The 24,678-nt window shown below is 37.9% G+C and overlaps 1 protein-coding gene across 3 annotated transcripts; it reads left to right on the forward strand.

Annotated features, from left to right (window-relative positions):
* Positions 1-15,628: 15,628 nt before the first annotated feature.
* On the forward strand, positions 15,629-23,409 carry LOC104885488 (uncharacterized). 3 transcript variants are annotated; one of them, XR_008967743.1, is made up of 4 exons: positions 15,629-15,995; positions 16,177-16,280; positions 17,282-17,367; positions 22,729-23,409. XR_008967743.1 is itself a non-coding variant. In XM_048636820.2 (4 exons), exons 1-4 carry the CDS (start codon positions 19,747-19,749, stop codon positions 23,164-23,166), a joined length of 993 nt encoding a protein of 330 aa, XP_048492777.1. In that variant the 5' UTR covers positions 17,541-19,746; the 3' UTR covers positions 23,167-23,409. The 3 variants fall into 3 exon arrangements, 1 of the variants encoding a protein (XP_048492777.1); XR_008967742.1 differs by lacking the exons at positions 15,629-15,995; positions 16,177-16,280; positions 17,282-17,367 and adding exons at positions 17,484-19,907; positions 19,988-20,264; positions 20,357-20,473; XM_048636820.2 differs by lacking the exons at positions 15,629-15,995; positions 16,177-16,280; positions 17,282-17,367 and adding exons at positions 17,541-19,907; positions 19,988-20,264; positions 20,357-20,473.
* The last annotated feature ends 1,269 nt before the right edge of the window (positions 23,410-24,678 follow it).

Raw genomic sequence — 24,678 nt, forward strand, 5'->3', positions numbered from 1 at the left:
CTGAATATGACTACTCCGTCCAAGATAAAGGAAGTACAGCGTTTGACGGGGTGTTTGGCCGCCCTTGGACATTTTTTATCCAAGTCTGGTGATAAGTGCCATCATTTCTTTGCAACAATAAAGAAGAATGCATAATTTGAGTGGACAGATGAAGCAGAGAATGCTCTTCAGCAGGTAAAGGAGCACCTTTGGCAATTGCCCAGGCTAATCAGCCCGGCCGAAGGAGAAAAATTATATGTTTACCTGGCCGTGTCCCCGTTTGCGGTTAGTGCTGTTCTCTTAGCTGAAAGGGACTCAGTATAAACACCCGTCTACTTTGTTAGCCATGTGCTAAAGGACGCTCAGGGCAGGTATTCAATGATAGAGAAGTTCGGCCTGGCGCTGCTTATGGCCAGCCGGAAGCTGAGACCTTATTTCCTTGCTCACAGTATTCTAGTCTATACTGATCAGCCGTTGAAGCAAGTGTTGCAAAAGATGGATGCATCTGGACGAATGCTGAAGTGGGCCGTGGAGCTCAATATGTTCAATTTATCGTTCGAGCCGAGAAAAGCAATTAAGGGGCAAGCCTTAGCAGACTTCATTGTAGAGCTTACTCGGCCTACAGTAGAATCTGTCCAAGACCCCGCAGAAGGGAAGCGGCATTGGACCCTGATGGTGGATGGATCGTCAACGGCTAATGGTTGTGGAGCTGGTATCATCTTCCAGTCACCAGAGGGGGACAAATTTGAGTATGCTATGAAATTTCAGTTCCAGGCTTCATACAATGAAGCGGAGTATGAAGCTCTCTTAGCCGGCATCAGAATGTGCAAAGCGGCCGGAGCCCTGGAAATTGAAGCAAAGACAAACTCTCTGCTGGTGGTCAGTCAAGTCAATAGGGAGTTTGAATGCAAAGAAGCATCTATGAGTAAGTACATGAATTTGATCAAAGAAGAAATAAAGTCTTTAAAGCGGTTTGTGCTCGACCAAGTACCCAGGTCGAAAAATCATCAAGCCGATGCCCTTTCCAAGCTAGCCAGTTCGGCTGAAGGAGATATGCCAAGAACTGTGTTCTGGGAGGTCAAGTCGGCTAAGAGCATTGATTCCAGGGAGGTCCTGTTTCTCAGCCGGGAAAACGAATGGATGAGCCCCATCATTGAGTATAAGAAAACAGGCCGGCTGCCCCTTGATCCCCTGAAGGCCAAGTATGTAAAGGCTAGGGACAATGTTTGAGTTGTGAATGAAACTCTGTACAAAAATCCTTCAACCGACCTCTTCTCAAATGTATCACTAGAAAGACGGATGGAATCCTGAAAGAGCTGCATGAGGGAGCTTGTGCCTCCCACATTGGGGAAGGCTTAGGAGAAAAAGCTTTAAGGATTGGCTACTTTTGGCGACTTTGAAGGAGACGCTTTGCTTTATGCAAAGAAATGTGATAGTTGTCAAAGGCATGACAACGTCTATCAGAAGCCGTCCAACTACTTAACTCCAGTCCTTTTTCCTCTTCCCTTTGCCAAATGGGGAATGGATATTCTTGGCCCTTTTCCTATAGCAGCCGGCCAGAAAAAGTTTGTGATAGTAGTCGTCGACTACTTCACAAAATGGGAGGAAGCTGAAGCTATGAGAGGAATTACCTCCAATGACGTCAAAGGGTTCGTCTGGAAGAACCTCATCACAAGGTTTGGTATGCCTCAGTCTATTGTTTTTTGACAATGGACCGCAGTTTGAAACGCCCAAGCTCCGTCAATGGCTGGCCGATCAAGGAATTAAGGCCCACTTTGCTGCAGTCGCCCATCCCTAGGCCAATGGGCAGGTTGAAGTTTTCAACAAAATCTTATCAGCAGGAATTAAAAAGAAGCTGGATAATGCAAGAGGATTATGGGTAGAAGAGTTACAGTTGGTTTGTGGTCAATTCGAACAACGGCCAAGAACTCGACTGGAGAAACTCCGTTCATGCTCGTTTATGGTGCTGAGGCCGTTCTCCCTATTGAAGTCGAAGAGCCGACTCTGCGAGTCATGTTGTATTCATGCCCTCAGGACAACGTTGGATCAAGTTCCTGAAGTCAGGGGCAATGCACTGTTAAGGATGCAACTCTATAAATTAAGAATGGCTCGAGAATTTAACAAATGTGTAGCTAGGCGGCCATTGAAGGAAGGAGACCTCGTCCTAAGAAAAATGGAAGCAGTTGGCCGGGCCAAAGAGCTGGGCAAGCTCACTCCGAACCGGGAGGGACCATACAAGATCGTCCAAAAAGTTCAGAATGGCACCTTCCGTCTAGAGCATCTGGACGGTCGTTCTGTTCCTAGGACGTGGAACTCTGATACTTTGAAGAAATACTTTGTTTAAGACAAGCTTGCAAAATTGTACTTCTTTGCTAATACTCGCTAATGAAAAAGTAGAAATGTATACATGTACCTTGGTTCCCAGCCAAGCAAAATTCATATAATACAAATCTACTTCTCTCTTATGACTGTCTCTTTGTTTGGTATGTTAGCACTCATCTAAAGGTGCATACTCTTTGTCAAACTGACTTATAAAGAAGAACAACAACAAAAAACACCTTCTATTAGGAGACCGGCTAACATGTTACCGTCCTCTAAAGGATAGCACATGATATAGGCCTGCAAATTGTTAACTTAAAGAGTTCACACCTCCTAAATGAAGCCGGCTGGGATTAGGACAATTTAGTAAAGGTGTCCTACTTTCCGTCCAACAGCCATAACTTGAGATAACAACCTTAGCACGGGAACAAGTTATTTCATATTTTCAATAAGGATGGACGAGTTGCCATAACTTTCATGAAATGTCCAAGTTATCTAGTAAATTAGGGTCACTCTCCTTCTTGAACCAAAGAAAAGACGCTAGGTTCTCTTCGTCCAAGAAGGGGGGCATATATGGACCTAATGCGTTGCAGATGACCAAATCCTTGCACAAAAGTTTTTTAGCTTGACGAATGATAGCCAAATTTCAGGCTGGACATGTTTTTAACTTGGCATATCTGATAATCGATTTAAAGTATTCGGCCAATTAGAGTCGATTGCGTTCACTGAAGTGTTTGTAGGACGGATTGTTTTTGTACTTAGCATTTTCGCCAAAATAATTAGACTAAAAGAAAGGCAGCATATGTATGAAAGTATGAAGCTTTGTAGCAAGAAAATAGAACTCTTTCATATATGATTAAAAGAGAAAAATTACAATCTAGTCTACAAGAAAAAAATTAAAGCAAAAAGCAGAAAAAAACTACAAAATACAAATGGCATGCATCCAAGATTGGGAAAAGAGAATAGCAAGAAAAGTTAGGTATTTGGAGTTTCATCGCCGGCCTCTTCTTCTTCCTCATCATCTGAGGATTCTTGGAATACAGGAGGTTCTTCCCCAGCCAGAGTAGCTTTGTGAAGGCTCTCCTGAAAGTTAAGCCGACGGACGTATCTCGAAATATCGTCCTCTTCGGCCAGCGTTTCGAAGGCCTTCACAGCCCAGTCCTTGGTCGTCTCAATTACTCCATTCAGAGCCTCTTTGGCCGACTCAAATGTTAGGATGGTTGCCAAAGTAAAAAATCTATTCAAGTGCAAAAAGCATACGTCATAAGAAAAAGAAAGTACCTCAGCAGCAAGTTGAGACATGTAGCCAACATGTCCAGAAGAGGCTCCTCTCAAGCCTTTGATATAAGGCTCAGGGAAGCACTTGAAAAGCTCCTGCTTGAGCTTCTCATGATGAACTCGTCCTCGCAAAGGCAGCCGAGGACTCATCGTCCGAAAGAATGGGAGAGCCGTCTGGAGCTTCTTTAGCGACCCCTTTTCCCTTATCTGAAAGGGGAGACTCGTCAGTATTTCGGACGGGTATAACCACAGCCTGACGGTTAGAGGGACTCATTGGCCGCCCACCAACGCGCAAAGTTCTAACAACATTGGAATAGTAAGACTCACCAGAGGATCGGGAGGCCGTCCTATATGCCTCCGGCATCTGGGAAACCAGTTTGGCAACTGGCCCAGAATAGGCTGACCCGTGCACAGCCATGTCCGGCATGGCAGGTTGAGTCCCTGCTCCATCCAGAAGAGCAACCGCGTCCGGTTGCTAGGAAGAAAGTGGGCCGGCAGGGCCCTTGTAAGTGACTAAGGCCATCTCCTCGACCTTGGGAGGGTCATCCTCGGCCGGAATGTTGATCACGACCTTGGGAGCAGGGCGTGATGGTTTCTTCTTCTTAGCAATAAACCCCTTTAATTTTTTAGGAGGAGGAGCGTCACTGGTAGTGGCCGGCCTTTTCTTTGAAGTCGCCTTCTCCGCCAACGCCTTGGACGTTGGGGCATTTTTCTGAAATAAGCAAGTAAAAAATATTCGTCAGGAAGAAGCTTGGAGGTGAGAGGAAGGCGTCAAAATTATCTCATGACGTTCTGCTTCTCAAAGAAGGAGCCCATCCAGAGTTATCTCAGGATGTTCTGCTTCTCAAAGGAGTAACTCGTCCAGAGTTATCTCATGACATTCTGCTTCACGAAGAAGGAACTCGTCCAAAGTTATCTCAGGACGTTCTGCTTCTCAAAGAAGGAACCCGTCCAAAGTTATCTCAGGACATTCTGCTTCTCAAAGGAGGAACTCGTCCAAAGTTATCTCAGGACGTTCTGCTTCTCGAAGAAGGAACTCGTCCAAAGTTATCTCAGGACGATTTGCTTCTCAAAGAAGGAACTCGTCCAAAGTTATCTCAGGACGTTCTGCTTCTCAAAGAAGGAGCTCGTCCAGCAAAAAAAAAAAAAAAAAAAGAAGTGAAGTTTATACCAGTGTGTCCATCCTCTTTTCAGCACCAGTTTTGCTGAACTCCTTCCTGAGGGAATCTATGAACTTGGCTGAGCTCATATCTCCAACCCAAGATTTTTTTAAGCTTCGCTCTGGCCGAATCTGCATAAGAGAGAAAAGACTGAGTTAGACAGATGATAGTCAGGACGGATGATTTACTTGGGAAAAATAGTGGGGCATACCTGTAATCCCCCACATTTTTAAAGGATTTTCATAAATATATTAAGGTATTTATGTAGTTATATTTAAATTCAAATGAGTTTGGAAAATGATTTGACTTTTAAAAAAGGGTTGACTATTTTAAAAGTCAACTAAAAATATTTTTCTTAGCTTAATAAAATTTGTAATATTTTAATTAAGCGTGTTTTAAATAAGAGTTTAATTATTAAAAGCATATTTGAAAAGAAAACTTAATGGAATCGAAAGCCCAAAAGTAATAAAAAGGGAAAGGATAATTTGATGACTAAAGTCCTAATAAGCCATCTTGTTAGTCATCAAAGTTTTAATTATTGAAATTTCTTTTCCTAAGCCCAAAAGGATTAGCCTATTTAAATATCCTAAAAACCCAAATATTTTTCCCTACACTCTATTTTCTCTCTCCTCCCTTGAACGTAATTCCGAATTCTTTCTCTCACTCGACATTTTCTCTCTCCTCTTCCTCTTGAGCGTGAGTTTCATATTTTCCTCTCAAAGATTGTTTCTTCTTCGCTAAGTAACGTTTCTTGTTGAACAAGAAACGTCACAAAACCTTGATTGAACCAAGAAAGCTGCTGCTACCACCTCCTTGCTGCTGTCACAGCCGCCGGCACTCTCCTTCCTCCTATTTCGGTTGTTTTTCTTTACTTCTCCTTAAGATTCCATTAAAGTCCTAATTTTTATTGTTATTTTATTACTATTTACATGTTTATGATTTAAGTTATTATTTATTATGAAGAATATATTTTCGGTTTTCATATGTATAAAAGTAAAAATTTCAGATTTATTATTTTTAGTTTTAATCATGAAAGATATGGTTTTTAGGGTTTTAAATCACTAGAAACCGTATATTTAAAGTATGAATATGAATTTTGATTAGAATACGATTTTTATATGCATTTAAAATATTTTCAGAAGGTTTAGAAATTTTATAAATGCTGGAAATTCAGAAAGTTAGTATTTTAAGGCTTTTAATGATTTTTAATCACTAGAATAGTTGTACTATACTAGGGATTAAAAATAACGAGTTTTTAAATTATAAAAACGATTTTTAAAGACGTTTAAAAGGGTTTGGGACGTTTTAAAGTTGCTGTATTTTTTTTAGTTCAAGTATTTACTTGATTATTTTATTGTTCTAGGCGGACAATTCATAGTAGGGGACTTTTAGAGCATAAAAGTGGCCTACCATTGCGTTTACACAAGGTACGTACATAGTCTACGTGCTATATGGTTTAGAAACATGCCTTAGGGATGTTTTTATTTATTAGTATCGTGTATAGGACCTTGTTGTTCATGTATATGATTTACTATAATTGCTTTACATGTTACTTGCCTGTGTGCTACATGTAAACTGAGAATATGTATGAGTATGACTTGTTTGTATGGAAGTTTGATGCAAGCAAATAAGTTCAGTTTTGGTATTAATTCGTAAGTGAATTAATTTAAGTAAGTTGGAATCATGTGTTACATAGATTTCTTGGAGATTATTAATTTATCTTATAAGAACCGTGGATCTTATTTGGTAAGTATGGATTATACCTATGTAAAGGTACGGAGTTTTGTTGGCTAGGTTTAACAAAGGATAAAAAGAAATAAAAGGAGTCTTGATTGATAAGTTGTGAACACTTGTTAATCCAAAGATAAAAAGAATGTTGTTATGATTATGTGGTTATTGAATTGTGTGTTATTTGGTTGTTGTGGTGTCAACACAAGTAATAAATATATTTAACGTAAAGTGAAACGAGAATAAGTTATAGACTTTAGACTGGTGCACGTCTAGAGTTGGACACTAAGGGTTGGGATACATAGTCCGCCGTGATATGTATTTTCGAGGGTTGGATTGATCACCATTCCTCTTTAGTTCAAAGGTTCCTCGATATCGTAGGTCATTCTGGTTTACGGAGTCATGACCGTATTGCCTATTTTTGGTTGGTCAACTCGTCCAATAACTATTCCATTAAAGTAATAAAAAGTTGGGTCAAGTGTAGTTCAGTGAAAGTTGTCTGTAGAGTATTATTTATTCATGTTATTATTTATTCCTGCAAGTTATGTTTGTAGTATCATGCTTAGGATTATTTATATGTCTGATATGTAGTACTCAGCTTTGCTGATTACGTGCTTGTTTGTGTGTGTGATCATGGCTTTTCCTATTGATCCTGTGATGATCCTTCTGGTGAGCAGAGTCAGTATTGCATTGACATTACAGGTTTGCAGATGCATTGCATTGGGAATCTGGAATGGAGAGGCTTATACTTAGTATAGTTGAAGTTGTTTTCGTAGGGACATCTTTACTTAATTTGAGGTTTTTAGTTGGTGTGCTTTAGTTTCAAAACAATTGTCATTTATTTCACAAGTTAATAAAGTTGGTTTTATTTAGTAAATTGTTTTTCCGCTGCAAAATTCTGAGTAAGCCAAAACGTTATCACACGGGCGATAATGCCTGGGTAATTCTCCAGATTTGTTATAAAAGTATTTTCCAGAAAGAGAGAATTATCGGGGTGTTACAAAGTGGTATCTGGGAGCTTTAGGTTAGTTTAAGACTTATAGGCGCCTAACTACCTAGCTTATTAGTTATTTGGAGGAAACCTTAGTATGCTCCTACGTTTCATTTCGAAAAGTGAGACAAAATATTTTGAGGATCAAATTTTTTTTTAGAACCGAAAATTTTTCGGAATAAGGTTCGAAAATCTTGTTTTCCGAAATTGGAGGAGTTCGAAATTTTTTTTTTCGGAAATTTTATAAGCCGAATAAAAAAAAAAAAAAATTTGGTCGAATAAAAAAAAAAAAATTTCGAATGTCTTAGGACCGAAAGTTTTATAAAATTTTTTTTTAGGCACAAAAGTAATGTATTTATAAAAAGTGTCTGCATTAGTTTCATGCCTTTAAGGTATAGTATTGCATTGTGAGAATGGGTAGTATAAGAAGGGCATATAGGATAGAAATATTATATGCCTGCATTGAAAAATTAGTTCAGCATCATTATTATTTTTCTTCCCTGCTAACGATGCATGAATGTTTTTCTTCCCTGCTAATTGTTATATCCTTCTTGCCTACTAAGGTGTTATATTTTACATGCCATTGTTTTGTTTACCCTTTGATTGTTGGTGGGAACACGCTAGGAAGAGTGCTAAACCTTTTGGTCTATTGTGTTGTAGCTCTACGATTATGGCTGCAAATCTAGGAAACTATTTTAACCCCATCGTTCTGACTGACGATGAAGCCGACGACCATCATCCACCCATTGACCATAGGGAATATGAAGAACTGCATTGGATAATGCGTTGCATCTTGAGAAGACATTATGCTAGGGATGATGAAGTCATCATAAAGATGGATCATGCTAGAGGTACTACCAGGGAAGACATATATGATGCATGTATGAGGATTGAATCTGAACCTGAAGAAGACTTGGACACCATACCTACTAGGCAGTCTAAGATCAAAAGAAAATTCGTTGACTACTATGAGACTGACGAAGAGGATGAAGCTAGTGATGAAGACTTCGTACCTCAACAATATAAGGAAGATAAGGATAAGGATGAAAGTGTAGTGCCATAGGTTATATACATATAGATATTTTTTTTTTATATATATAGACGTATATAAGGTTTTAGTTATAAGAATAATGTTGGGTATGTGCCAACAAGACAAAAGTGTTTTATGGGATTAGCATTTTAGGAAAATATATATACTTGTTATTTTATTTCACATTTTTTCCCTTCTATGGAAGAATAAAAATATAGTTTGCTTAATTCAAGGAGTAAGAATTTAATTTTGGGCACGTAATGGGAAATATTTTTTTATTATTTATTTTTATTATGTGATTACAATTTTCTTGCTCAATATCATGTGAATATGAGCTTATTTACGTGAGCAACTATATGATATTAGTAACATTCCATGTTGAAACTTAGTGAAATGTATGTTATGCGATCTTTAATGATCAAATCAAGTATTGCCTTGCTTAGATGACTATGTAAGTTTTCTGAACCTGAGTAGAAGTATATTACTTTCAGTCCCGAAGAGAATGGCTAACAACACTGAATTAGTGATGCTATTCGCCTCTTGGCGGAGAAACTGAACCAGGACAAGGTCGAACGTCCAGAGACTGCTGGAGAAATGTTTGAAAGACTGTCCAAAGTGAAACCACCTTATTTAAGGGACAAGCTGACCCTACCTTCCTAGAAACTGGATTAGGGAATTTGAGAAATATTTGAGGTAGGTAATTGCCCTGCTATATGAGAGTAGGACAGACTGTTTTATACCTAAAGGATGAGGCTGATTTGTGGTGGAGAGAAAATGGGGCTAGATTGAGTGCTGCTGAGGGATTCAATTGGGAAGCCTTTGTGATTGTGCTGAGAGGAAAGTTTTACCCTGCCTTCATGAGAAACAGAAAGCCTCAAGAGTTCATTAACCTTAGAATGGGTAATGACCATTTCTGAATACTATAGTAAGTTATAACCTTGTCTAGGTTTGCACCTGAGGTGGTAGCTACTGAGGAGCTTAAGGCTCAGAGGTTCGAACAGGGTTGACTGATGAAATCCAGCTGGGATTAGGGGGTGAGACCTTTACATCCTTAGATGTAGTGTATGGGAGAGCTTCTCATATTTATGGGTTGCAATCGAGAAGGGATAAGAAGGCTGGAATAGTTGGTGAAAAGAGAAAGAGGTTAGTACTGGAGGAGAACCAAGTAACTTTAAGAAAAACCGGAATGGAAATGGGAATTTCAAGGAAGAACAACCAGGATAACCGTAGTCAGGGTAGACCTGAAGGGTTACCATTGCAAGTGGTGCAACAAAAACCATCCTGGGAAGACTGTAAGGGAGACAGTGACCTGTCTTATTGCCAGAAGAAGGGTCATAGAGAGTTGAGTGCTACGCCAAGCACGGGAAAGATCTAAAGATTCAGGGAAACGGTAATCAGGCTAGACCAGGGTCTAATCAAATAGGGAACCAGGGTCCTAAGCCTGGAGGTCAGAATAACCAAGGGAACCATAGTAGGCCTGCTGCTAATGAGAATCCTACCCAGAACAAACCTGCAGGCAAAGTGTTCGCGATGAGTCATAACGAGGCAGAGAGATCTGCGGATGTGGTAACTGGTAATTTCTCTATTCAACTCAGTTTTCGTTAAAAGTTATTTGATTCGGGGGTACTATTCTTTTATTTCGCCTTCTGTTTTAAAGAGTCTGGGATTAGTGGAGTATGAGTCAATTGACTTGTCTGTTAGTATTCCTACTGGGGAAGTCGTTAAGTGTACTAAGTTGTTCAAGAACTTACCTTTGAAGATAGGAGGGAGTGTCTTTCCATCCGATTTGATCGAGTTTAACTTAGGAGATTTAGATGTGATTCTTGGGATGAACTGGTTGAGTCATTACAAGGCCAGGATCGATTGTGAAGTCCAGAAAGTAGTGTTGAGAAACCCTTCGGGAAAATTTACCTCATATAGACGATTTGGGAAACCTAAAAACTTTGGGTGATCTCTGCTCTGCAAGTGCAGAAGTTGATGAGAAAGGGGTGTGAGCTGTTTTTCTGTAGCGTGCAAGATGTGAGTAAAGAAGTGAGTTAAACTTGAGGATGTTCCATAGTGAATGAGTTTATGGACGTATTTCCGAGTGAAATTTCAGGTATGCCGCCTGCAAGAGCTGTTGAGTTTACCATAGACTTAGTTCCTGGAACTGCACCTATATCTAAGGCACCTTATAGAATGGCACCTCCTGAGATGAGTGAGTTAAAGACGCAATTGCAAGAACTTTTGGATAAGGGTTATATCAGACCTAGTGCATCGCCTTGGGGAGCTCCTGTTTTGTTCGTGAAGAAAAAGGATGGGAGTATGAGGTTATGTATCGACTATAGGGAGTTGAATAATGTTACCATCAAAACAAGTACCCTTTGCCTAGAATAGATGACCTATTCGATCAACTGAATGGAGCGAGTGTGTTCTCGAAGATTGACTTACGTTCAGGATCATCAATTGAGGGTAGCTGATAAGGATGTACCTAAGACTGCCTTTAGAACGCGTTATGGTCACTACGAGTTCACTGTAATGCCATTTGGGTTAACCAATGCTCCTGCTATATTTATGGATTTGATGAATAGAATCTTTCAGAGTTTTGGATAAGTTCGTAGTGGTTTTCATTGACGACATTTTGATATATTCGAGGAATGAAATCGAGCATGATGAACATTTGAGGGTTATTTTGGAAACCTTGAGGAAGAACCAACTATATGCCAAGTTCTCTAAGTGTGAGTTTCGTTTGGAGAAAGTAGCATTCTTGGGTCATTTTGTGTCTAAGGAAGGAGTCTCTGTAGATCCTGCTAAGATTCAAGCTGTGAGTGAGTGGCCAACTCCAAAGAGTGTGACTGACATTAGAAGTTTCTTGGGTTTAGCTGGCTATTATAGGAGATTTGTGAGGTTTCTCGAAGATAGCGACCTATGACTAATTTAATGAAAAAGGAGTCCAAGTTTGAGTGGAATGAGAAGTGTGAGGAAGCTTTCCAGATCTTGAAGGATCGTTTAACCACTGCACCTGTCTTAACCCTACCTGATGGGAATGAGGGATTTGAGGTCTATAGTGATGCTTCAAAGAATGGTTTGGGTTGTGTGTTGCAACAGAATGGTAAGGTAATAGCTTATGCGTCGCGCAATTGAAACCTTATGAGGCTAATTACCCTACCCATGATCTAGAGTTAGCTGCCATAGTGTTTGCATTGAAGATTTGGAGACATTATCTTTATGGAGCAACTTGCAAGATATTTACAGACCATAAGAGCTTGAAGTACATATTTACCCAAAAAGACTTGAATATGAGGCAAAGAAGATGGCTAGAGTTGATTAAGGATTATGATCTAGATACCAGTATCATGAGGGGAAAGCAAATGTGGTGCTGACGCCTTGAGTCGAAATCGAGTCATAGCTTGAGTGCTTTGATAGTCCCTGAGGAGTTGTGTAGAGATATGCAAAGGTTGAACCTAGAAATTTTAAATCCTGGGGAAAGTGAGGCTAGACTAGTAATCTTTCTTTGGGAGTGTCAGTTTTCGATGAGATTATTGAGGGTCAAGTTGGGGATGAGCATCTAGATAAGATAAAAGAGAAAATGAAGCAAGGTAAGGAAGTAGACTTCAAGATTCATGATGATGGGAGTCTAAGGTTTAAAGGAAGGTGGTGTGTACCACAGAAGTGCAACGACCTAAGAGACGTCTTATGGATGAGGGGCATAATACTCCGTATTCTGTGACCCTGGGGGTGACAAGCTGTATAAGGACTTAAGGTGATATTGGTGGCCGAACATGAAGCGAGAGTAGCTGAGTATGTGTCTAAGTGTCTAACCTGTCAGAAAGTGAAGATAGACCATAAGAGCCCATGGGGAAAGTCCAACCACTAGAGGTTCCTGGATGGAAGTGGGATTCGATTTCTATGGACTTTGTGACTGCCTTACCCAAGTCGAGGAGTGGAAATGATACCATTTGGGTTATAGTGGATAGACTGACCAAGTCCGCTGTTTTCATACCTATTAAGGAGACATGGAAGAAGAAGCAACTCGCTACAACCTATATCAAGCATGTAGTGAGTTGCACGGAGTTCCAAAGGACATTATTTCGATCGTGACTCTAGATTTCTATCAAGTTTTGGAAAAAGGTCCAATCAAACCTTGGGACAACATTAAAGATGAGTACCGCCTTTCACCCTGCGACCGATGGTCAGACTGAGAGGACTAACCAAACTATGGAGGATGTTGCGAGCTTGTGCTATAGATTTTCAAGGAAGTTGGGAGGACCAATTAGATTTGATTGAGTTTTCTTACAAACAATAGTTACCATGCGAGTATAATGGCACCTTTTGAGGCGTTATATGGACGGAAGTGTAGAAGTCCCATTTGCTGGAATGACTTAGTGAGAATATAGTTTTGGGGACGGAATTCATTGAGGAGACCGTCAAGAATGTTAGATTGATTCAGGCTCGAATTCAAGCTGCGCAAGATAGGCAGAAGAGTTATGCAGACTTAAAACGGCGCGAAGATGAGTTCGCTGTAGGTGATAAAGTATTCCTGAAAGTATCACCCACCAAAGGCGTTATGAGATTTGGGAAAAAGGGCAAGCTGAGTGCTAAATATGTAGGCCCATATGAGATTTTGGAGCGCATTGGGAAAGTAGCTTATAGATTGGCATTGCCAATGGAGTTTGAAAAGATGCATGATGTGTTTCACATATCCCAAGAAGCGCTATATCCCTGATGAGCGCCATGTGTTAGAGCCTGAAGAGTTCAGATAGATAGTAGCCTCACTTATGAGGAAAGACCTGTCAAGATTCTCGACAGGAAAGTGCGTAGTACGCGTAACAAGGATGTTCATATTGTCAAAGTTCTTTGGTCTAACCACGAGTCAGAAGAGGCAACGTGGGAAGCCGAAGAGGATATGAAGAAAAAGTATCCAGACCTATTCCTTGAGGTGAGTTACGAGGGCGTAACTCGTTTTCTTTAAGGGGGGTAGAATGCGATAAATTTCGCGCTTTTTGTCTATTTTTATGAGATTTTCATGTATATGTATGCCTATGTTGGGCAATTTGCACATGTTAGTGCAAAAGAAGTAGAGTCTCCGCATAAGAAAAGTGTTCATAAGTAAACAAGTGTTTTAAAAATGGGAAAGTGCACGAGAGGCACTACCTTCTTCAAAGATTTTCGAAATGATGAGTTCAAATTTCGAAAGACGAGGGTTTTGTGTTAAGTTTCGGGACGAAACTTCTTTTAAGGGGGGTAGACTGTAATCCCCCACATTTTTAAAGGATTTTCATAAATATATTAAGTATTTATGTAGTTATATTTAAATCCAAATGAGTTTGGAAAATGATTTGACTTTTAAAAAGGGTTGACTATTTTAAAAGTCAACTAAAAATATTTTTCTAGCTTAATAAAATTTGTAATATTTTAATTAAGCGTGTTTTAAATAGAGTTTAATTATTAAAAGCATATTTGAAAAGAAACTTAATGGAATCGAAAGCCCAAAAGTAATAAAAAGGGAAAGGATATTTGATGACTAAAGTCCTAATAAGCCCATCTTGTTAGTCATCAAAGTTTTAATTATTGAAATTCTTTTCCTAAGCCCAAAAGGATTAGCCTATTTAAATATCCTAAAACCCAAATATTTTGCCCTACACTTATTTTCTCTCTCCTCCTTGCACGTATTCCGAATTCTCTCTCTCACTCGACATTCTCTCTCCTCTTCCTCTTGAGCGTGAGTTTCATATTTTCTCTCAAAATTGTTTCTTCTTCGCTAAGTAACGTTTCTTGTTGAACAAGAAACGTCACAAACTATTTGAACCAGAAACTGCTGCCGCACCTCCTTGCTGCTGTCACAGCCGCGGCCTCTCTTCCTCCTATTTGGTTGTTTTTCTTTACTTCTCCTTAAGATTCCATTAAAGTCTAATTTTTTATTGTTATTTATTATATTTACATGTTATGATTTAAGTTATTATTTATTTGAAAATATATTTTCGGTTTCATATGTATAAAAGAAAAATTTCAGATTTATTATTTTTAGTTTTAATCATGAAAGATATGTTTTTAGGGTTTTAAATCACTAGAAACGTATATTTAAAGTATGAATATGAATTTTGATTAGAATACGATTTTTATTGCATTTAAAATATTTTCAGAAGGTTTAGAAAATTTTATAATGCTGGAAATTCAGAAAGTTAGTATTTTAAGGTTTTAATGATTTTTAATCACTAGAATAGTTGTATATACTAGGGATTAAAAATAACGAGAGTTTAAATTATAAAAACGATTTTTAAAAGACGTTTAAAAGGGTTTGGGACGTTTTAAAGTTGCTGTATTTTTTTAGTTCAAGTATTTACTTGATTATTTATTGTTCTAGGCGGAGAATTCATAGTAGGGGACTTTTAGAGCATAAAAGTGGCCTACCGTTGCGTTTACACAAGGTACGTACATAGTCTACGTGCTATATGGTTTAGAAACATGCCTTAGGGATGTTTTATTTATTAGTATCATGTATAGGACCTTGTTGTTCATGTATATGATTTACTATAATTGCTTTACATGTTACTTTGCCTGTGTGCTACATGTAAACTGGAATATGTATGAGTATGACTTGTTTGTATGGAAGTTTGATGCAAGCAATAAGTTCAGTTTGGTATTAATTCGTAAGTGAATTAATTTAAGTAAGTTGGAATCATGTGTTACATAGATTTCTTGGAGATTATTAATTTATCTTATAAGAACCGTGGATCTTATTTGGTAAGTATGGATTATACCTATGTAAAGGTACGGAGTTTTGTTGGCTAGGTTCAATAAAGGATAAAAAGAAATAGAAGGAGTCTTAATTGATAAGTTGTGAACACTTGTTAATCAAAGATAAAAAGAATGTTGTTATGATTATGTGGTTATTGAATTGTGTGTTATTTGGTTGTTGTGGTGTCAACACAAGTAATAAAATATATTTAACGTAAAGTGAAACGAGAATAAGTTATAGACTTTAGACTGGTGCACGTCTAGATACTACAAGAAAATGCCCAGGCAACGACAGCTATGCAGCGACGGCCAACAAAACAGTCGTTAAAAATGTAATCAGCGACAGTTTACAGCCGACGTTGCTACCGACGGCTTTTTTAGGCAACAGCGTCGGATTTGACGGTCGCTAATATCAACGACGGTTTTAAACCGTCGGTAATATGACTTTTTTAATTTCAGAAATTTTAGTGGGTGGGCGACGGCTATAAACCGTCGGTGAAATTAATGAAGCCGACGCTAATGTTTTATGACTTAAACCCACTCCCATTCAAACTCCCAGACCCAAGAATATAGTCGTTACTCGTTTCCTCCTTTCTCTCAAACAACTTCCCACTAGCACTCAAAAAAATCGCCGGCGAAACCTCCATTTTTTTCAACGACCCAGAATTCGATTCACGCCGGCGAAACCTCCATTTCTCAAACAACTCACGCCGGCGAAACCCAGAAGTTCGTAGAGGCTTTGAGTTCGATTCAAATTTCACTCGCATTTCGCCCCGTTCTTCACTAAAAGCAAGTTAGTGGCTCGAATTTTTTTTTTTTCTGATTTTTTCTTGAATTTTGTTCGAAAACTCGAACCCTAGAATTCGAATTAGGGCTTTTGATTGTTACGATTTTGCAGTTTTTGTACTTGTAGGTTTTTTAATTTTTTCATTCTTCTTAATCTGAACTTTGAGATATGAAAATTTGTTTTGCAGGTTAATTTTATTTTTGATTTTTATTCCCTTCCGCCGCTGAATCTGCCGCCCTTCCGCCGCTGAATCTGCCGCCCTTCCGCCGCTGAATCTGCCGCCCTTCCAAGGTATTTTTCTTGCTTTGATTCCTTCAATAATTCTTTTTTCTTGCTGTGTTTCCTTCTGTTTACAAATGGGAGATATATAGTTTTAAATCTGATTTCGAAGGAATTACCGCCGCCCTTATGCCCTGTATATTCAGTAAAAGTTAGCTTTAATTAGTAAAATTCAGTTTTTAAAAATCAGTAAACTTCATAAGAATAAGAAAATTATTCAGTACCGATGGGATAAGTTGTTCAATGAAACTATTTGGGATAAGGTGTTTTTGAATAAAAATACAAACATTAGAATAGCAATAAAGGAGCAGAAAATTGTATGAAGCATATTTCAATATAAAAATTATGAAATGCTATCTCTAACCACCAAAAGCAAATCATACTAGCTTTTCACAAGTACTGTCCAAACCACTAAGCTCCAGCCGAAGCACCGTCTAATAACCGGACACTAATTGGGATAAGTTGTAGTCAGACCTTATCAAACCACTAACCTATATTCTAAAAGCTAGTGCCAAAGATGCTCTATAATGGATCCTAACTCCTTAATCCAATTCCAATGGTTTGCAACTTGGCATATAAAGTCATTTAACCTATAGCTAAATCAAGTGTTTTAATTGCCTATTACATTCGACATAATTATTAAAGTGGCTAAATGCCTACATTGACCTGAAAGATATGCTTGAGGATATAGCATACAAAAAGTGATAGCAGAATGGTTATAATTTTCAGAATTATTGGGACACAAAAAACCGTGGTCTTAAATGTTGCTATGGAACCAGTGAGTTCAATTCTTATCTTACTATATGAATAAAGTCCTTGTTTACACAGACAACGATTATAATTATGTATTTTTATTACGTTAAATTGTAAGAATCTTATTCTTATGAAGTTTCATGTTAGTTTGTTATTGTTATTATTGTAATCCGCTGCTCTGTTGCATATCATGGGTACAAAGAAGACGAGTGATTGTTCCAATATATCCGTTTAAGTGAGTGTTTGCTTTGTGAATGTAGGTGGCCACACTCCACTGTCTCCTTGCCGTCAGACAGTGTCGTCTCTCTACTGTGTCCTTGCCGTTGGATTGCCCTGCCGCCTCTAGGTACGCTTTAATTTATTAGTTTATAATACTTCGAAGGTTAAGTTAGTGTATTAATTATCACAATAATTTATATGATGGTTTCTTTATTAAATGTTATAAAAGTTAAATTGCACATTCCTTTATTTGTTACACTATTTGAAATATTTATATTTTTTTGACATATTTGTTTTCGTGGAAAAAGTTTGGATAATGTTATAAATTTAATTTAAGTATTTAAATAAATATGTTTGCATCATCATGTGTTTAGAATTATAGAATTGTACGTATGTGGGTTGTTAATGAGTATTGTGATTGAAATGATTTAGAATTGTAGAATTGGGCACCATGAAACGGAAGGAGCGTTGGTGGATGTATGATAGATATGATAATGGGCATAACTTGAGGCCCGAGTTCTTGAGGGGGGTTGATGAATTCATTGAATTTTGCAAAGCAAATCCTGAAAGCCCAGGTTTGGATGAAGTTAGATGCCCGTGTCTGAAATGCAAGAACAGACGTATGCATAACGCAGACACGGTTAAAGTGCATGTGTATAAAAAGGGATTTATACCTGATTACTACGATTGGTATTCTCATGGTGAAGAGTTACCTCGATCCGCACATGAGCCATCTAATCCATACCGTGAAATGATTTTCGATGCTCTTGGGAATAACCCAGAACCGTCCAATGTTGAAGAGCCTAGTGGAATGGACGAGGAGCCTAATCCTCAAGCAAAGGTGTTTCTTGACCTATTAAAGGCTTCTGAGGAACCATTGTACGAAGGGAGCTCCATGTCCGTGTTGGAAATGGCATCTAGAATTGTATCTTTGAAGTGTGAGTACAATTTGCCACATAGGTGTGTTGATGCGTTTGCTTCATTAGTGAAAGAAGCAATACCTAACAACAACAACATGAGTAACACATTTTACGATACGAAGAAGATTTTGGAGGGATTAGAGCTTCCCCACGAGAGGATTCATGCGTGCCCCAAAGGTTGTATGTTATTTTGGAGAACTGATGCACACTTGGACAGATGTAGAGTGTGCGATAGCGACAGATACAAAAGGACTTCTAAAGGGTCTTTAGTTCCAATGAAAGTTCTCATTTATTTTCCACTCACACCGAGATTGCAAAGGTTGTATGCAACAAAAAATGTTGCTGAAGAAATGACATGGCATGCCAAAAATCCAAGAGCCGAAGACAAAATGGCTCACCCTAGCGACAGTGAAGCTTGGAAGCATTTGGATAGATCCTTTGACGAATTTGCATCTGAGCCTAGGAATGTTCGGCTCGGTTTGTGTACCGATGGGTTTGGTCCACATGGAAAGTTTGGGGGTCAGTATTCATGTTGGCCGGTCATCTTAACCCCGTACAACTTGCCGCCATCGATGTGCATGAAGAAACCCTTCATGTTTCTTTCGTTGCTCGTTCCTGGTCCTAAAAATCCGAAGGGAAACTTGGATGTGTACATGCAACCCTTAATCGAGGAATTGAAGCAATTATGGGATGTTGGAGCAACAACTTATGATATTTCTAGGAAACAAAATTTTAATATGCGTGCTGCCATTCTTTGGACAATAAGTGATTTTCCTGCATACGGTATGCTATCTGGCTGGGCTACAGCTGGGAAAAAGGCATGTCCTTATTGTTTGGACAAATCTAAAGCTTTTTGGCTCGACCATGGGGGTAAAGTTTCTTGGTTTGATTGTCACCGTCAATTCCTACCCTAGATCATCCTTTTCGTAACAACAAAGTAGCTTTTTGCAGAAATAAGGTTGAAAAAGGGTCTCCGCCACACATCATGTCTGGGGAAGAGTTGTGGTCTTGTGTTAAAGACTTGCCAAAGGCTACAGATGGGCCAGAAGCACTTAATACTTTGAAAAAGTTAAAAAAGGGTGGTTCAAACAAAGTTGTCTTTGGGAGCTCCCATACTGGAAAACTCTCCATCTTCGTAACAATCTTGACGTCATGCACATTGAGAAAAACTTTTTCGACCAACTAATTCACACAATTATGGATGTGAAAAAACAGACATCAGACACTGTTGCATCCAGAAAAGACATTGCTAAATTGTGTAAAAGGCCTCAACTTCATGTTACCAAGGATGTGAACGGAAAAGAAACTCCACCAAAAGCGCCTTTCGCACTGGACATAGCCCAAAGGAAAGTATTATGCAACTGGGTGAGAGATTTAAAATTTCCCGATGGTTATGCTTCCGACTTAACAAGATGTGTGGACATGCAGTCCGGTAAGCTGCACAGTATGAAAAGTCATGACTGTCATGTTTTCATGGAAAGATTATTACCGATAGCATTAAAGGAGTTGCTCCCGGTTCATGTGTGGAAAGCGAGATCAGCCTCTTTTTTCGTGATTTGTGTTGCTCCACCATCACAGTAAGTGACATGGAAAAATTGGAAAAGAACATAGCCGAGATCCTTTGTAAACTTGAAAAGATTTTCCCACCATCATTCTTCAATTCCATGGAACACTTACCGGTTCATCTTCCACGCGAAGCTAGGCTATGTGGTCCCGTACAATACCGTTGGATGTATCCCTTTGAAAGGTACCTTATCTTTCATTTTCATATATCCTTTTGTATTATTTTTCGCAATTACGTAACTCTTTTCATAACCACTTTATTAGGTTCGTTAATCATTTAAAACGCAAAATTGGTAATAAGGCTCGTGTGGAGGGTTCCATTTGTAATGCGTACTTGTGTGAAGAGATTGCAAACTTTTGTTCCAACTATTTTCAGCAAGGAGTGGATACTAAGACACGAGATTTAGGCCGTAATGTCACTAATGAAGTTGATAGGATGCTCGACGAAAATGTCCCAGAACTATTTAGAGTTGATTGTGGTCGGCCGTCAAATGCAGGTGGAAAAGGAGAAATCTCCGCGGCACAACATGCTAAAAAGATGGTAAGAATGTTTCATATGTATTACTTAGTTTGAATTTCATGATTTTTTCCGCATATGTAAAAAATAAAGTCTTTGTTCAACAATGTGTACAGGCAAAGAGTAAAGGAGGAGTACTCCCTACCGCCCCCGAGTTGTTCTTGAAGACTCATTTCAAAACTGTTGCTGGAAAAGGAGAAATCGCAGCAAACAAGAAAGCAAAACAAATCTCGGTACATACCTTCAAACATATATTTAAGGCATTATAGGCTTTTTTATTTGCAAAATAAAATAATATGAGTTAGTTTAGGTTAGTTTGAATCATAAACATCTCAAATATGATATATATACTTAGTATAATGTGTTAGATTGTAGTTTAGATCGAAATTACAAGATATAGGCAAGTTAGAACCAAATATAGGTCATTTAGCTCATTTTAGGCCATATTTCTTGAAAATGCATGAATATGAGTTCGTTTAGGTTAGTTTGAATCATAAACACCTCAAATATGATATATATACTTAGTATAATGTGTTAGATTGTACTTTAGATTGAAATTACAAAATATAGGAAAGTTAGAACCAAATATAGGTCATTTAGCTCATTTTAGGCCATATTTCTTGAAAATGCATGAATATGAGTTCGTTTAGGTTAGTTTGAATCATAAACACCTCAAATATGATATATATACTTAGTATAATGTGTTAGATTGTAGTTTAGATTGAAATTACAAAATATAGGCAAGTTAGAACCAAATATAGGTCATTTAGCTCATTTTAGGCCATATTTCTTGAAAATGCATGAATATGAGTTCGTTTAGGTTAGTTTGAATCATAAACACCTCAAATATGATATATATACTTAGTATAATGTGTTAGATTGTAGTTTAGATTGAAATTACAAAATATAGGCAAGTTAGAACCAAATATAGGTCATTTAGCTCATTTTAGGCCATATTTCTTGAAAATGCATGAATATAAGTTAGTTTAGGTTAGTTTGAATCATAAACACCTCAAATATGATATATATACTTAGTATAATGTGTTAGATTGTAGTTTAGATTGAAATTACAAAATATAGGCAAGTTAGAACCAAATATAGGTCATTTAGCTCATTTTAGGCCATATTTCTTGAAAATGCATGAATATGAGTTGGTTTAGGTTAGTTTGAATCATAAACACCTCAAATATGATATATATACTTAGTATAATGTGTTAGATTGTAGTTTAGATTGAAATTACAAAATATAGGCAAGTTAGAACCAAATATAGGTCATTTAGCTCATTTTAGGCCATATTTCTTGAAAATGCATGAATATGAGTTAGTTTAGGTTAGTTTGAATCATAAACACCTCAAATATGATATATATACTTAGTATAATGTGTTAGATTGTAGTTTAGATTGAAATTACAAAATATAGGCAAGTTAGAACCAAATATAGGTCATTTAGCTCATTTTAGGCCATATTTCTTGAAAATGCATGAATATGAGTTGGTTTAGGTTAGTTTGAATCATAAACACCTCAAATATGATATATATACTTAGTATAATGTGTTAGATTGTAGTTTAGATTGAAATTACAAAATATAGGCAAGTTAGAACCAAATATAGGTCATTTAGCTCATTTTAGGCCATATTTCTTGAAAATGCATGAATATTAGTTCGTTTAGGTTAGTTTGAATCATAAACACCTCAAATATGATATATATACTTAGTATAATGTGTTAGATTGTAGTTTAGATTGAAATTACAAAATATAGGCAAGTTAGAACCAAATATAGGTCATTTAGCTCATTTTAGGCCATATTTCTTGAAAATGCATGAATATGAGTTCGTTTAGGTTAGTTTGAATCATAAAAACCTCAAATATGATATATATACTTAGTATAATGTGTTAGATTGTAGTTTAGATTGAAATTACAAAATATAGGCAAGTTAGAACCAAATATAGGTCATTTAGCTCATTTTAGGCCATATTTCTTGAAAATGCGTGAATATGAGTTAGTTTAGGTTAGTTTGAATCATAAACACCTCAAATATGATATATATACTTAGTATAATGTGTTAGATTGTAGTTTAGATTGAAATTACAAAATATAGGCAAGTTAGAACCAAATATAGGTCATTTAGCTCATTTTAGGTCATATTTCTTGAAAATGCATGAATATGAGTTGGTTTAGGTTAGTTTGAATCATAAACACCTCAAATATGATATATATACTTAGTATAATGTGTTAGATTGTAGTTTAGATTGAAATTACAAAATATAGGCAAGTTAGAACCAAATATAGGTCATTTAGCTCATTTTAGGCCATATTTCTTGAAAATGCATGAATATGAGTTAGTTTAGGTTAGTTTGAATCATAAACATCTCAAATATGATACATATACTTAGTATAATGTGTTAGATTGTAGTTTAGATTGAAATTACAAAATATAGGCCATATTTCTTGAAAATGCATGAATATGAGTATTTAACCAAATGCAGGAGACATACAACAAGAAGCTGGATGATTGTACCACTCAGGGGTCACAGCCGAACCCAGATTTGTTGTATTGGGAGACAGTGGGTGGGAGGAACAGAGGTAAAGTGCAGGGGTTGGGTCAGGGAGATTATTTGTACTACAACTCTACATCGGGGCGAGGAGATGGCTCTTCACAACCATATGCGCCGTCGATTTATTCTCAGCTTGAGGCGCAAGTGGAGGCAAAGGTCGCTGCACGGATGGAAGAAGCGGAGGCAAGGTTCGCAGCACGGCTGGAAGAGTCAAATCGGGCCCTCGTCCAAGAAATGATGCGGAACATGTCTAATTTCGGCCACTTGTTCTCTGGTTGCAACACAGGACCCTCTCCACAACGCAGACCAGACGATGACCCAGGGTCTGCTGGTGGCACTGGTGCTACTGAGACACCCACGACAGTGTAGTTTTTTTGGTTTTGGCAACTAGATTACTAACTTATAGTGTATATTTCTTTGTATATATCTAGCTTTGATTTTAGTTGTGTAGGTATACATTTTGGAACTCGATTTTCCGACAGCGGTATCTATTTTGCGTACATATAACTAATCTAGGTAGTTTGTCTAATTATAGACATTTATAACTTATTCCCCGACATCTGGATGCATTTTGTGTACATAAATCTAATCCATTTTGATGTTTAAATTACATATTTTTTTAGTTAGAATGCGAAGGAGGCAATGTGGGCTCAGGTTTAATGTAGTTCTTTTGGTGCTGGATGATTGTACAGGTTCAGGTTTAATTATAATATATAATATTATAATACTATTTAACGTAATAAAAATATATTACGACGGCTAAACTTCAGACAACGACGGCTAAACGGTCGTTGCTCAAAGAAGGTGCCGCTGATGGCTAGACATAAAGTAACGACAGCTTACCACAACAGCGACGGCTTAAAGCCGACGGCGAATCACCGTCTGCTTGGAGCTGACGTTCGTGCAACGACGGCTGTAAACGGTCGGTAAATCAGCGACCGCGCTAAACCGTCGGTGATGCAAGTATAACGACCGTCTGCTGGCACAGACGCTAATTGGGTAAAGAACCGTCGGTAGTCCTGTAACGACGGCTTGGCCGTCGTTGATTTGCCAAATACCGTCTACATCTACAACGTTCGGCTTTCAGCGACGGTTGGCCGTCGTTGATAGTTTTACCGACGGCTTTTTTATGATTAACGTCGGCTTTTAGCCGTCGTTATTGACGTGTATTCTTGTAGTGAGAGTTGGACACTAAGGGTTGGGATACATAGTCCGCCGTGATATGTATTTTCGAGGGTTGGATTGATCACCATTCCTCTTTAGTTCAAAGGTTCCTCGATATCGTAGGTCATTCTGGTTTACGGAGTCATGACCGTATTTCCTATTTTTGGTTGGTCAACTCGTCCAATAACTATTCCATTAAAGTAATAAAAAGTTGGGTCAAGTGTAGTTCAGTGAAAGTTGTCTGTAGAGTATTACTTATTCATGTTATTATTTATTCCTGCAAGTTATGTTTGTAGTATCATGCTTAGGATTATTTATATGTCTGATATGTAGTACTCAGCTTTGCTGGTTACGTGCTTGTTTGTGTGTGTGATCATGGCTTTGCCTATTGATCCTGTGATGATCCTTCTGGTGAGCAGAGTCAGTATTGCATTGACATTACAGGTTTGCAGATGCATTGCATTGGGAATCTGGAATGGAGAGGCTTATACTTAGTATAGTTGAAGTTGTTTTCGTAGGGACATCTTTACTTAAGTTTGAGGTTTTTAGTTGGTGTGCTTTAGTTTCAAAACAGTTGTCATTTATTTCACAAGTTAATAAAGTTGGTTTTATTTAGTAAATTATTTTTCCGCTGCAAAATTCTGAGTAAGCCGAAACGTTATCACACGGGCGATAATGCCTGGGTAATTCTCTAGATTTGTTATAAAAGTATTTTCC

Source organism: Beta vulgaris, chromosome 9 (genome assembly GCF_026745355.1).
Source record: "Beta vulgaris subsp. vulgaris cultivar EL10 chromosome 9, EL10.2, whole genome shotgun sequence".
NCBI lineage: Eukaryota > Viridiplantae > Streptophyta > Magnoliopsida > Caryophyllales > Amaranthaceae > Beta > Beta vulgaris.